At 35.8% G+C, this 14,861-nt stretch overlaps 1 protein-coding gene across 1 annotated transcript in view; it reads right to left on the bottom strand.

The window, feature by feature from the left end:
• The window catches only part of BBS9 (Bardet-Biedl syndrome 9), a gene marked incomplete at its 3' end in the record, with an annotated part of 69,411 nt that overhangs the window by 36,007 nt on the left and 18,543 nt on the right, over positions 1-14,861 (bottom strand). The window contains exons 5-7 of the mRNA XM_010073167.1: positions 4,916-5,090; positions 2,543-2,627; positions 595-778 (exon numbers count right to left, since the gene is read on the bottom strand). Coding sequence (XP_010071469.1) covers positions 595-778; positions 2,543-2,627; positions 4,916-5,090 — 444 coding nt within the window. The remainder of the gene's footprint in view (positions 1-594; positions 779-2,542; positions 2,628-4,915; positions 5,091-14,861) is intronic.

Here is a 14,861-nt window from a genome sequence, read left to right as displayed (position 1 = left end):
CCTGTGAATATTGATCAAAGGTGTATGAATTTCTAGGTTTTATTTATAGCATAACTTAGAAAGTATAAAATATGAAGATTGTTAAGTTCATATTTATAAAGTCTAAAATGATATTTTAAGTCTAAAATAAGATATGGTATCAAAAATTTATAAAATAGTTTTTGAAATATTAACACAGAACAGGTATTAAGAACCTGTAGTTCTACAGTGGCATTCAACCAAGTTGCTTCTATACAATGTAACAAGTTAGTTAAAAAAATCAAATAAATTTACTGTTAGGAGATGAAAGTTTACTCTTCCAATATCTCTCATTCTTCCATGTTTGTTGCTTTGATAGCCTGGGCAAACTGACTCAAACACTAGACAAGTACCTCAATTTGGTGAGGAGAAAATAACTATATAGATTCTAAAAATTATGACACTTCACTCTCAGTAACATTTGAAAATAAACCTGCTTCATCCAAAAAGAGTGCTCCAGTTCCACAGAGTTTCTACAAATCAAGAGCTTATTCATATAAATATATTTATTCAGTGGAAAAAAAAATTCTTATCTGTAAAAGTAATCAAACTAAAGTTGAATTTTCTTTTACAAACCTGAACAATAAGGAATGAAGCAACTTGGACTATAATCAAGCTTTTTCATGAATCGAATTTGCCCATTATCCTTGAGGCAAAAGAAGTTTCTTTCACCAAGCACAAAAACAGAAGACACTGCTTGATTAAAGGACACAACACGTATATCCAGTGCTTGTTCTCCAATGTTTAAAACCCAATCCACCTTCAAAAGAAAAAACATGCTCCAGAGATCAGTTGTCAGCTGCATATTAGAGACAGAACTTATAGACAAGGCTTACAACTCATCAAGTTACATGAATATTATTAACAGATAGAAAAGCAAAATCAAGGTCTTTTTTTGAAGGAGAAAAATATTAGTTACCCTCTTACTTTGAAGGTAGTTAATTACTTTCCTGATTGTGAGTAAAGCAGCAAAAACACTATCCACTTTTTGAAATAGTCATGGATTGACGGCTACAGAGTTCACTTAAGTATATTTAAATTTTACATATCCCATTCAAAATGAAAACACTTTATACTTTAACTATTATAAATACAAGAAGAGTATTAGAATCATTTAAATCTGCCTCTGTACAAGTCCTTAATATCTAAGGGCAATGTTAGAGAGCAAAAGGTGATAACTTATTCTTCCAATACATGTAAATGGAAAAATAGACAAAGTTTTAGGTGTGTAAACCAACATTCATGCTTGCAGTCACTAATGTACACCCTTCAATCTGAAGAACACTTGTGTATGTGATAGCTTGCCTACTTTCCCAACTACATATATTGACACAATAAACAACTACTTACAAATCCCTCCTTGCCTATATCTGTACATCTTCAAACAATACTATTGCTTATTGATATTTCATTGGTTTGTTATTTCAGCTCTTCTGAGAAATTCCAACTAACTCACACATGCAAAAATTGCTTCTGACTGCCGCCAAGCTGGTTAAACAGAAATTCAGAATTTCCGAAGTCAACAAATACCAAAGTTCAACTGTCAGCACTTCCTATATGAACAGCATCAATCATTTTGGTAAAAGAAAATAGAATGTGTTAGTAAACATACTGGCATATCTGATATGTGAAGCTGGAAGTGCCGTCTTAAAAGTCAAAGGGAACAAAAAGCCAGGCTTATTACATTGGTCTCCACGTATGCTTCTCATTTTAGGTTAAAAAAAAATGTATTTACTTTGCAGCATATCTGATGAAGTGTCAACCTTTCTTCTTTAAAAAATTACATCTTCTCCTAATTCAAAATGTAGGATTCTGACTGACTGACAGTTTGAAAAAGTTCTACGACTAGCCATTGGAAGAAAGATGCTCTCCCAGTATTTTACTATCATGCCTGAAATACGCTGAATCTTGCATTTTATGCAGTGAATTTAGCAGACAAGCAATTCTACTGCAGGACCACAGAGAATTAAATTCTCTGCTTATTAATAAGAGGTAGATCAAATATGAAATAACTTTGCCACAGGGACCTCCTGAAGACAATTAAATCCACAGATTTTTGACAAAAAGAGTCTAGGACTGACTATTTATGGAAACATTTTTCATCACTGAGTTTTCTCTAAGTACGAAGGACTCCCCAAGTAGAATGAGGTTAATTTTGTAAATTCAAAACAAAGTCACAGACTTAAATTAAAAACATGACCAATATTTCAAGTGTACCTATTTATCTACTTTACTACAGTTTAGGTTCTGTATTACAAAGACTGCCTTAGAAACAGTTATTTCTAGTACACAGCTCTCTTTTTTTTTTTCTCTCAGAACAATAGTGAGTTTTAAGGCCCAACCTTAAACAACTGAAGCCCAAAGAAATCTTAACTGAAATCTACTGGAGTCTTTCCACTGCCTTTAATGGCAACTGGATCAGGTCCTTTGTCAGCAGACAATGTTTCCATTTGTTACTTAGCATTGGTCTTTTTAACATGCATGCAGGGTACCATACAGGTTACGTAAAATAAACGGGTTTTACCACAAGTCTTTTTCCAGAACTAAGTTTTTGCTGTTCTGGTTCTTGTCTTTCATCAGCATCTGTCGCAAATGCCAGCACTTGGTATCTGTTATAGGAGGTTTTAAGAAGTAAAAGAAAAAAACAACACACATCTTTGTTGTTAATACCTTAAGTAAAAAATAAAATATAATTATATTATGAGTATACATTCACAGTAAAAGCACAGTCTAAAAGGATTGTTAGGAAGCCTACTGCAACGCATCTATCATCATCAAAGATATTAAAATAAATATCACTGTAGGATAACAGCTAAGTGTAAAGGCAGAAATTAAAACAAACATTTCTATTCAGATTTTATCTAGTGTTAAAATAAATTCAACAGCTAAATATATTAGATAGAAATCTAGACCACAAAGAAGACAGAGCAAGAAACCAATATATTTTCAAACTGTGAAATTAGGATTCTATTAAAAAATAAACTTTTTTGCTCTCATTAAGCTTTAAAAAAAAACCTCCTATACTATCCTGAAATACAATCTGCTACATCTAATAGTTACACTCTCAAGCACATCCATTAGGTAAACTGTTTCCAATCCAAGACATAACAGTAAACTGGCACCAGTAGTTGGCACATCTAGCAAAAGATGGGAGGTTTTGGGGTTTGAGGTTTTCTTATTATTTTGTAACTGCCAGCCAACCACACTAGGAAAAATTGTCAATTAAGGCATTTGAACAAAAGTTGTCAACTGCTATAAAAGCTCCACACACCTATCTGTCCTAAATTACACCTGTGCAATCCTCAGTTTTCAAACTGTGTCCTCACTGATTCTTCTGGAACTATTTCTTTCCTGAATTTGTGCTGGTGTCCTAACGTACTGAACTACCCTATTCCCGACGTAGCACATTAGATAATCTGTAAAATACTAAAGTTTGCTAGGAAAGCGAAATGACAAAAAAAAAAAAAAAAAAAACCCCAAAAAAAAAAACACAACACTTATGCAAAAGATAGCATTTGATTCTGTAAAGTCATGGAGTGCCATCAGCTCTCCATAATTATAATTTTATTAACTACTCCGGGACTAATACATAGTTTTCAAACCAAACCCCCATTGAACATATGTATTGATATTTACATACCAACTACCTGCATACGAATCCTTCACAACACAAAACTCTGGCCACAGATGACCAACACAAACTTCCAATTCAGCTATCACATCAAGTATAGAATCATTTAAATAAGAGACATTTTGCTTTTAGATCTTGAAAGAATTCAGAATCAACACAGGAAATATTGCTTTCAAACAAAGGCATTGGTCTGTATGAGCTATAGGAAGATGGATATGAGCTATGGAAGATGGCAACTTGTTCTGCTAAAAACACTGGCTAGAACTGCTTTTTTTTTTCTCTTACTATAATAAGAAAAAAACATGTTTAAAACAACCATAAAAATAACCTCTTCTCTCCTTACCATTTCTATTTCCTTCACTTTTGAAGGATTACTTAACCCTGTTCTAATGTCCTAATAGTTCAGACACACACCAGAGGCCAGTACCACAGTCTTAGCACTTGGCACTAAAGACCAATAACCAGACTCCAAGTGAAAAATTTCTTTAAAACTACACCCTCCTACAATAAAGACACCACACTTGTGAATCAGTGACAGACTGAAGAAAAATTTTAGCTACTTAATACAAACCCCTACTCGTCCCACTTCCTCTAAGGTATTATGAAAGCATCCCCCTTTGTCCACTTGACCCTATGCCCTATAGCATCACTTACACGCTGGATTTAGCGCCTATCCCTCATTCTAGTATTCAAGGAGGTTAAGAAGCCTCCTCTGCCACTTTGTCAGGTGGATTCCATCTCTTTCCCCAGCCCTCACTCCTTGGAGAGGATCCTATGCTCATAAAAGCCAAAGCCTTGTCTCAAATCTCTTCTGAAAACTGAACAGATTCATCAGACTGGCACCTATTTGCATCAACATAAAAGTCACGGTGAAACAACTGGATGGAACATCTTGCACAAGCAGCCTAGTGTAGACAACACTGAAAGCACAGATGAGATTGAACTGAAGCAGGGAAAAATCTGTCACTTGCAGGACAGCACGATGTGCCTTGATAAGCTAGTAAACTTAACACATTTATACAAATAAAATAGGACCATTAAGTCCTCAGGACACACGGTGTGCTTTCTTCTATGACTGTACAGAGACAGTAATCACTCAACAACATACAACATGTTGTTTTTCTTCTTTCTTGCAACTACCTATTATGTGCTTTGGTATACAATATTACTAAAGTCAATAAAAATTAGACATGATTATTTTTAATTTGCTTACGTACTAAATGATAGCACCAAAATATGCTATAATTACTGGGCACGAACACATACTTGTAACTCTCCACCTGTCGACAAGACGACACTGTAATGAAAGAATCTGTTCGAGAGCTGTAAGCCAAAGGACCAGGCAGAAGAAAACCAGGTAAAAAACGGCCAAAAGCATAGCTTTCCTGTTCAAACAACATGAGCATCCCATCCATGGACTGTATGCATATGAAAAACCCACCTAAAGAAAAAAAAAAGAAAAAAAATAGAAAGGAAATAAAGCAATGTTATTTATATAGTTTTAATCCTAAAATTGTTAGTAAATTGAAATTGCACTCATATGCAATCCTAACAAAATTAAGATTAATTTTAATTTACGTGAGTGTTTACTATGAGGAAGAACACTATTCCAACCTCAGCAAAAGCTTACTTAATAAAATAACTAGATTTTGGGGGTAATAACATTCAGAATATATTAAGAGCAAAAGAAGAGTTAGATATTTTATTTCAAACCATAATTCCTAAAGATATAACTATTATAATTTCAGTTTAAAGAAGTGTTTCAATACTCCCAAAACCCCAAATTATTCTGGTTCTTAAATGCCTTTATACCTTAGAAGCAGTCATAACAACTGTGGCTTAAAAATAACCTATTCTACCCTTTCAAGTCTACTTAAGCAACATAACAGAAAGACCTACAAATAAGCACTGTTGTGAAAATAATACAATGGTGAATTTTTCCTTATGTTTCTGTCTTCAAGGAAAGGAAAAACAGAACAGGCCCACTTCATGTTACCAATAAGACTAAAAAAAAATTAGCATTAAAAAATTCAGCTTGGAGTCACTACTTTAAGCCTCGTCCATTATTCATCAGCCTCAGACATGACTTGTCATGCCTCAAGTACACCAATCTAAATTCAGAGTCTCATTTGGAAGACTTCTGAGATCAGAACCTGATTATGCAGTTTGCTTTTCATATACAAGGGCAACAATTCAAACAAAGACTATTTTCCATGCATTCAAAGAGAGCTATACAAGCAAGACTAACATCTTCTGAAGTTGATAGAAGTGTCTCTCCTGAATTCAGAGATCAACCCCTATTTTGCAAACAAAACATTAAATACTTGTACTTCAAAATGCCTGTTCACCTCCATTAAAACGCTCCATTGCATCTCAGGAATTGTTCTATATGCATGAAGGACCCAAACAAATTGTCTGTTCACTAAGCTCCATCCTCAATCCTTTAAGAATTGTTTTCTAACACAGGAAAGTGAAGCAAAACAAAAATAGACTACAACTTCATTCTTACACTTAGATAAAGGTAAAAAAGATCAAAGAGATATTCAGTAGCTGAAAAAGCAACAAATGTATAGTGGAAAACATTGTTCATCTCCACCGTGATTCTTCATAGAAACTTTAACTACTTAATAAATAGCAGTGTAACAGGTCAGCATTACATCATGTTATACAACAAAATTTAGCTTAAGGCAAGAACAGAAGAAAAAAAAAAAGCAAAAGGAAGGTAAATCAGATGGGTCCTTTCCACTTGGCCCTCCCTCCTTCCTTTTTTCAGATTTTCCCATTTCCTAAAAATTAAGTTCCCCCATCCTTCTTTCAGGTTCTCCTCTATAATCCACTACATGTTCTGTAAACCCTGCTGCAAACATCAGCGATTTGATAGGATGGACATTTGAAAGTGTAATTCACGGTGTTCATTTGGTAGAGACAAAGCTGAATCCTTCAGTCTCTAGCAAAAAAAGTTAAAATACTCCAATTCTTCACATCAATGACCATGCAGATAGAACTGCAAGAAAAATTCAACAGTGTAATTTCAGGAACATTGATGGCATTTAAAGCACACAATCACAACACCTGTTTCTTCCCTTATGGTCTACATAGACCTTTTCTGAAAGCCTTAAAGGTCATTCTTATTTAGTGGAGTTTAGTAGGTTTTGTCTGTTTGAAAACTCCTAAAGTGCATACATTTTGAGGGATAACATTAACTGACAATATCAAACACTTAAACTTTGCTTTAGCAAGGTAGTAATAGCATTTCCAAATGACAAATTAATAAATTAAAATATATTAAAAATATAGAAAAAATTTTATCCACCATTGGAAAAATCTCTTCTTCCTTATATTAAACATGAGAAGGACTCTGTAAATCAAGAATCCTTGATGGTTTCAAAAAGAAACTTTGCTAAGAAACAATGAAAAGTCTTCTTCCTAAGCTGAAGAATACCAGAATCTGTACTAACAAACTAACATGTTATAAAGCAATTCAACACTGAAATCCTTAAAGTACTGTTCAAAAGGAGTCAGCCTGAGATTTTGCTTGGTACTGAAGTCAAACCAATATCTCTTTGTCTTTTTTCCACTACTACAAGTGAGAAAATTTAAATACATCATCTTTATAGCAGCTCATTAAACCAGTGACCATTTGTCACTAGTAACATCACTTTTATTATTTAAGTCTCAAAAGTTTAATCTCTAACATTTTGAAGTTTGCACCACTACACTGGAAACTTAAAACATTTTAAATGTTTCCTCTTGTATATGCAGATTAAAGTCATATAACTTTCTACGAAATGTAAACTCTTTACCCCTGTTAACAGCAAAAGTCAATGAAGAAATGTTTCCTGTGACTAAACACAATCATTTTTGTGAGAATTATGGGTTTGACATAGATCTCCAAAAGCATTTTCTAAACGGGCCAATTGTTTTAGAGCTATGATTTCCCCAGGATTTTCCACACAGACTTTTTAAATTATAAAGCACAGTCTAGGGCTTCTGTTCAATCTTAGAATTTATTGTTTATAAAAGTAGAAACATATTCTACAGTATACAAACACATTGGGCATGCATATATACACATACCTCTTAAATGTGCATAACTAGTACATTTCCTCTGAAATCATCTGGATAAAGCAGCTTTACTAAGTCTTATAAGAATCATTTACCCTCCTAAATATTCTTCATAGGACAGATTCCAGAATTGTTTGATTTATTCTTAACTTGTAGCTGCCATTCTGCACCTGAAATATGTGGTATTCAAGAGATTGCAGAGACTACTGATCATAGTCAGAGTGAACATTTGGTTTGCTGCTTCTACTGAGTCTCTCAAGTACTAGCCAAGAACACTGCAATTACTTTATTAATGTACAATACAGAAATTAGTGAGAGCGATCTTTAAATAAGTACCTTATATGTTTCAATTAAAAAATAAAACAAGATGCACATGCGAATTTGCAAGTTATTTAATATTAATGTTCTTACAATTCTGAATGTCCTGCTTTTCATTACTAACACTTGACACTATCAACTATTAGTAGTGTAAATAAAAAAAAAGTATTCATAAAAGAATTGTAGCAACTACAAAAGTTCAAAGAGTACCACTTGCAGTACACTAAGGCTGTAAGTAGATAAAGGAGTGAAACCAAGCTAATGCTTTGCTACTGCTGGCATGGAATGGACGAATCCTGTGGGCTAACAACTGCTTGCACAGCAGCTATCTGCAGCAGAGCTCAGTTTTAAGACCATGTGACCCTCTTTGAGGACTGACAACTGTTTGGAAGACAAAGGATCCTCCGACTAAATCCACCTAAAATATCTTTGCGAACAGGCTTGCCAACTCAGCAAGAGCAATTTTAAACTAGGATAGACAGGGGAGGAGACTTTACAACAGTCAAGTGAGGGAGTGGCAGATGGGGTAGGCAAGCAAAAGGCCCCAGGATGATGTGAATCAAAGGGACACAGCAATCAAAAAAACAGAGCAGAAGCGGAACCACCTCAAGCACAGGAATTCAAGGAAGGAAGTGCTCATGGAACAGCAGCCTTATTGAGAAAGCTCTCACGGCCTTTTAGAATGTTGCTCTGAAATGCCTCTACAGTAATGCCCATAGTGTGGGGAAAACAGGAGGAATCACAGAATCTTAGAAAGGTTTGGGCTGAAAGGGACCTTTAGAGATCATCTAGTTCCAAGCCCCCTGTAAAGTAAAAGACATTTAATTGTAAAGTGAATGCCCTTACTAACACTGAAATCTTGTGTATTTTGTTATAAAATTAAATTTCAGATACTTCTGGTTATACTGATGGTAGTGAGAAAGCTATCTTTCAGACAGCTTCTGACCACAACCTTCAGGGTTTAAACTGGTCTAAAATATACAAAAATTAGTTATTAATTTCTAGTCTTCTGCTGACATTTAAAGTCAAACACTATAGCTGATACACTTGATATGCAGGGGTAACCTAGTAGACATATTACAACGCAAGCAACAGAAAAAAAGTAAACGAAGTAGAAGTTCTGAGTTGCTACTGCTGAAGTAACAAGTAGTAATAGCTTCTGCTCTCATGCATATTATGAATATCAGTCTTATTCTTACCAGTTCCGTTACATCATGAAAATGATGACTAGAAAAACTATAGCACCTTCTGCAATATACACAAAGCTACATGTTATATCAGACATGGAAGCATTCATCTTTAACATTCATAATCTCTAATCGCACACAAATATTATTGTTAAAATATCTTCTGTTTTAACGGTAGTGACATGATTGAATATGACATGACCTAATCTAACAAGTCCTTTACAGCACTCCAGTGATCTCCAAGCATACTGCACTACTGAACCATACTGCCTGAAGAAACAAATACAAGGCACCTAAGACCGAATCAGTAATCACTCTTCCTGCCTTAAAGAGCAGGAAGCATCACTTCTTAATATACCTACCACTTTGTTCATCATATTTGTGTTGTTCCTACTCACTAATTTTCAAATTTGGATTTGAATTAGCTTGTACTAGTGGATCAAACTCCAATTATCCAAACTATCACATGCAAAGCATTATTAAAAAAAATTGTGTATGAACTCTTAGTTCCCAGCTTTTTATAGGTCAACTTATTTCCTTTGGCCATTTGTTTTTAATGTGTAGCTAGTGAATGGAGTTTTTATGTTTCACTTTAAGAAATAAAGTCTTCCAAAAACTCAGCCAGAAATGTCCATTTCAAAAAAGCTTATTGCAGCCAATTGGCTTTGCCAGTGACATATTTATAAAGTGAAAATATAACCCATAGTGTTCTCTGAAGATCAGATGGAATCACTTAGTGTACTCTACATAGTTTCAGCAGCTTGTGTCTCAAGAGGAATGTCCCTCAGCCAGAAAGTGTTACTTTTAAGCACAAGTCCAGCTACCGTTGTTTTGTAGTTTTGTTATTCTAGCACGATATGAATACATTTACGTCACCCTTTTAAACCACAACGTATTTTTAGAGCTAATGCAAAGTCAAAATGAGAGGCAGGTGGTAGCTCTTTGAAATAAGCTTCTAATTAAAGCTATTTTGGAACTCGAGTTTTTTTGCATGTTAATGATTTCCTCTACTCTAAGCCTCCCCTCCGGCACCAAATCATTTTCATAAAAAGTACATTATGTAATCACAAGGCCTGAGCACGACGTGAAATCATACAATGAAAACTACAGTATCAAATGGGATAAATTAGAAATCATAAAAAGCTTCATAAAGTTACACATTTTAGGAAGACGTCAGCAGAGATAACTTTACTGCCTTCAATGGTAATCAAAAGCTTCATGTGGAAGAAAGTGTCCATGAAATAAAATTAAAATATAAATTGGCATTTATAAGACATCCAGGAACCTAAGAGCCCTTTAATGATACATGGGGAATGTTTTTCTAAAATGATAAAAGTTAAATCCATAGTGCATTGGCGAGTGAATCAATGTACACAAACTATATTCTGACACACTAGAACAGAAATTACTGTCCTGACTTGAAACAAGCAAATGCGTTTTCCTTTTCCTTCATCACCAAAATTTGCCTCCCAAAATTTTTCCCAACATAGACAACAGTCTCCTCCAGTTCAAATCCATTTTGGAGAACTCAACTTGCTGCTGAGAGCAGAGCTCCTGAAACAAAACAGATCTGGGTCAACTGTGAGAAAAGCACTTCAGGAATCACTTCTGACTAATAGAAAAAACATTTGAAAATATGTTGGGCAGTTCTTAAGACAACGTATGCCTAGTAAAAGGCAAGTCTTAGGTTACTTCCCTAACCCAGAGCAGGAAGCACATGTCAGCGTACATGCAGAAAGAACTCTGAATTGACAAACTTGGTGGTCTGGTGGCTGGTCATTGCATACTAGAGAAGGGATCAAAGTTCAGGACTTCAGCTGCAGCCAGTCATTCTAGGCCAGAGGATCTGACAGCACCGCCAAGGCAGTGCAGTACCCTGAACACACATAAAGAGGAAAGGGAAAAATGCTCTGCATCACCCATTGCTAATGAATGTATCCAGCCCCAATACTGCATGAAGTGTACATACATTCCAGCCGAGACCGACTAAGTGCTTTTCTGCTGGAACTGAAAAATCACAGGAAGGAAATAAAAACAGAGAAGCAGACAGGAGTTTGAGAAACTAAGGAAAATATTTAAGGAAAACACTAAATCCTTATTCTACTGATGTTAGCTTTAATCATTTTCTAATCTCTTCCAGATAAAGTATTGCAGTAAAACATGTTCACAAGTCCCAACACAAGAGATGCTCTCTGCAATAGCCCACTCTGTAAGAAGCCTCCCTGATCAAAATACAGTAAAGCACGCCGTCAGAGCTGCCAGGAGAAAAAGAATCTTTTTGCTTTTTTGAGCCATGATACTGTGTTCTCTCTACCTGACCTCTCACAGATTTCTGCCTGCCATAAAGCATAAGCAGGATTTTACACGGAAAGAGAATCTTGAACAATTAAAGTATTTCCAAAAACCAATCAGCCCTCACTCACACAATCAATCCTTTACAGATGTGTGATATACTCCTTTATTGTTGATCTGACTCTTACCACAGAAGATGACATATTTAAATTATGCAACTTGGGAATAACCCTTTAAAACATGCATTGACCTGAGGTGGTGGAAGGACCCTTAGGAAAAACACAAGCATGGTTCAAAGGAGCACAAAATACTGACGTGGTATAGAGATCCGAAAGTATCATAAATTCAGCACACTAAAGTTTCTACTGAAAGAAACCTGGTATCTGGCGCCGTGTAGATGTGAGAGGTAAAGCCTCCTCCCCTAAACAGTTTATAATATTTGTTTATTACAGTCTTCCTATTAAGCAAAAATTTTTTCCCACATTCAAAAGTGGATGTTTCTATCTAGTGCACGAAATAGTCTCACGAAAAATGCTCAAGCAGCTGTGAAAGCAGTATCACAGTTTGTTTTGTTTTTTTTCCAATACAGCAGATTAATTATAGACAGTATAAATTGAGTGGGTCTTGAAAAAGAACATTAGCTGTGCATGGAGGAATGGCTGTATGCATAGTCGTAGCCTGAATAATGGTGATTCATCAAGAAAAGGTAGAATTCTTTTTCCTTTCAATTCTGTTTCTTGCCTTAACTTGTTGGTAACTACTTTTCAAGTCCTGGCAAACACAGAAATCTTCTTTGAAGCCCCTGCATTCACAGAGGCATTACAATGCTGATATAGGCTTTTTCTAAAGTTAGGAAAAATTCTAGTCCGTGAACCTTCCCAGTGCCAAGCTGCCTTCGTGTGATTAACGTTATACACCTATCACATATTATATTTATATTATCGAACATCTTTACGAACTAGCAAATCTCCCACAAATAAAGATGAACTAAAGACAAGTACTGTCAGCAGCTGCCCTTCAAATCAAAAGCCTTTGACTGAATAGGTAAGGTACACGGATGTTTTTAATGAATCACAAATCAATAGCAGACCTTTCATTGAGCTCAGTTGAAGCTGAATATAGTCCCTATTTTGCAATATTTTAGGTATTTATAAAAGTTACCAGTAGCATCTTAAGTCACCATCATACAATAAATGTACCACCTTTAAAATTCCATTTAAGACAGACCTGCAAACTCATAACCAAACAGAATAACAAAATCCCACTGTTAAAAATCCAGGAAAATCCTCATCTTTTGTCCTACTTCTCCATTTCTAGTCTCCTTGGAGTAAGAAGCATCATGATTCCTAAGCAATTCCCAAAGCACTTTGATTATTTACTAATTTTCTGAGCTAGAGAATTGTTGAAAATATTTGCTGAAGAATGCTCTCCAAAATAACTGAAGTCACATCCAAAGAACTCATTAAAAATAGTTTATAACAAAGTCTAACAGCGTGAAGCTTACAATACAAAACTGGGAGTTTATTTCACAGAATCTCAGGTGGAACACCTATAGCTCTTCAAGAGTTTCAAATATCCCATTAAAATTAGAAATAAACAGTTTGCCTAAATGTCCTCAAAACCACCAATAAAATACAGCCACTTTTCACATTCAGACCATTTATCTATATATATCCCAGGCTAGTAACCAACATATAGAAAGGACTAACTCTTACTTTGTGGTCAAATGAGTCAGTGAGTTACGTCTCTATCAAAAAAATTACCATCCTTACTGGTTTCCTTTTTGGCAATCTCAGAAAAGACACCACAGATTTAGCAAGCAGGAACAATTTGTTATCTTGTACTTTAGGACTGTTGGAAGCACACTGAATACCCAAATGATCTTATTACTTTGACACTAACCCTGCAAATACTATTTTCATACTTCTGCAGGTAAGCATGACACGCATTTTCATTCCAATCAACCATCATACTAAGAGTTGCATACATTTTATTTCTGCTGTAATCCTTCCTTGTCCTTTTTATTCACTGTAGTCACCAAATACAATTTTTGGGGGGTTATTCATGTTTATCTTTATTAAACCATGCTTATAAACAGATGCAGTCACATTAAAGAAATGTAAAAATTTAGCAAGGCTCGAGTATTATTTCTTTAAGTTATGAACACTCTCATCTGATCTGACCTTATACAAGGGGCAACAGAACAGACAACCACAGCAATGCCAACCACAGCAATGCATGGTGAAGTTACAGATTAATTTTATTTAAAAAAAAAAATAAACTTCTGAATCCAAGAACTGAAAATTTTCTTTCTGGTCTGCTAAACTTTTTTGTGCTGGATTGGTTTTTTTAAACCCTTCAGAATTCTCCAGTTTCCCCTAAAACTTTAAAACTTTGCTACTTGAAATGATAGCATTGTACAGCACCAGTCCTTAAACTTTTAGTAGGCAGAGGTTCTGCTTCTTAGCAAGAACTATGACTAATGTAAGCTCAAGTTTCATTGACCAAAGCTTGCATTACCACCCAGGGGAAAACATGGTAGTTCTACACAAACCAAGTATATAAAACGCTCTACAAAAAAAAAAAATAATTTTTTCCTGCTTCTTGAATTTCTAGTTATTTGGTGACACTTTCAAAAATCTTATTTATAGAATCATAGAATGGTTTGGGTTGGAAAGGACCTTAAAGATCATCAAGTTCCAACCCCCCTGCCATGGGCAGGGACACCTTCCACTAGCCCAGGTTGCTCAAAGCCTCATCCAGCCTGGCCTTGAACACCTCCAGGGATGGGGCATCCACAGCTTCCCTGGGCAACCTGGGCCACTGTCTCACCACCTGCACAGTGAAAAATTTCTTCCTAATGTCTAGTCTAAATTTACCCTCTTTTAGCTTATACCCATTACCCCTTGTCCTATCACTCCACTCCCTGATGAAGAGTGCCTCCCATTCTCTCCTGTGACCCCCTGCAGGTACTGGAAGGCTGCTATTAGGTCTCCTCGGAGCCTTCTCTTCTCCAGGCTGAACAACCCCACTGCTTTCAGCCTGTCCTCATAGGGGAGGTGCTTCAGCCCTCTGACCAATTTCGTGGCTCTCCTCTGGACTCTCTCCAACAGGTCCAGGTCTTTTTTATGTTGGGGGCCCCACATCTGAACACAGTACTCCAGGTGGGGTCTTATGAGAGCAGAGTAGAGGGGGAGAATCACCTCCTTTAACCTGCTGCTAATGCTTCTTTTGATGCAGCCCAGGACACAGTTCGCTTTCTGGGCTGCAAGCGCACACTGCCGGCTCATGTTGAGCTTCTCATCCACCAATAACCCCTATATATGCACAGCTGTCCAAGTTTCCCAATG

The sequence above is a fragment of the Pterocles gutturalis genome, unplaced genomic scaffold (genome assembly GCF_000699245.1).
Source record: "Pterocles gutturalis isolate BGI_N339 unplaced genomic scaffold, ASM69924v1 scaffold5392, whole genome shotgun sequence".
In the NCBI taxonomy this organism is placed as follows: Eukaryota; Metazoa; Chordata; class Aves; order Pterocliformes; family Pteroclidae; genus Pterocles; species Pterocles gutturalis.
The sequence above is the reverse complement of the archived record's forward strand: the minus strand, read 5'-3'. Positions and strand labels throughout refer to the sequence as shown.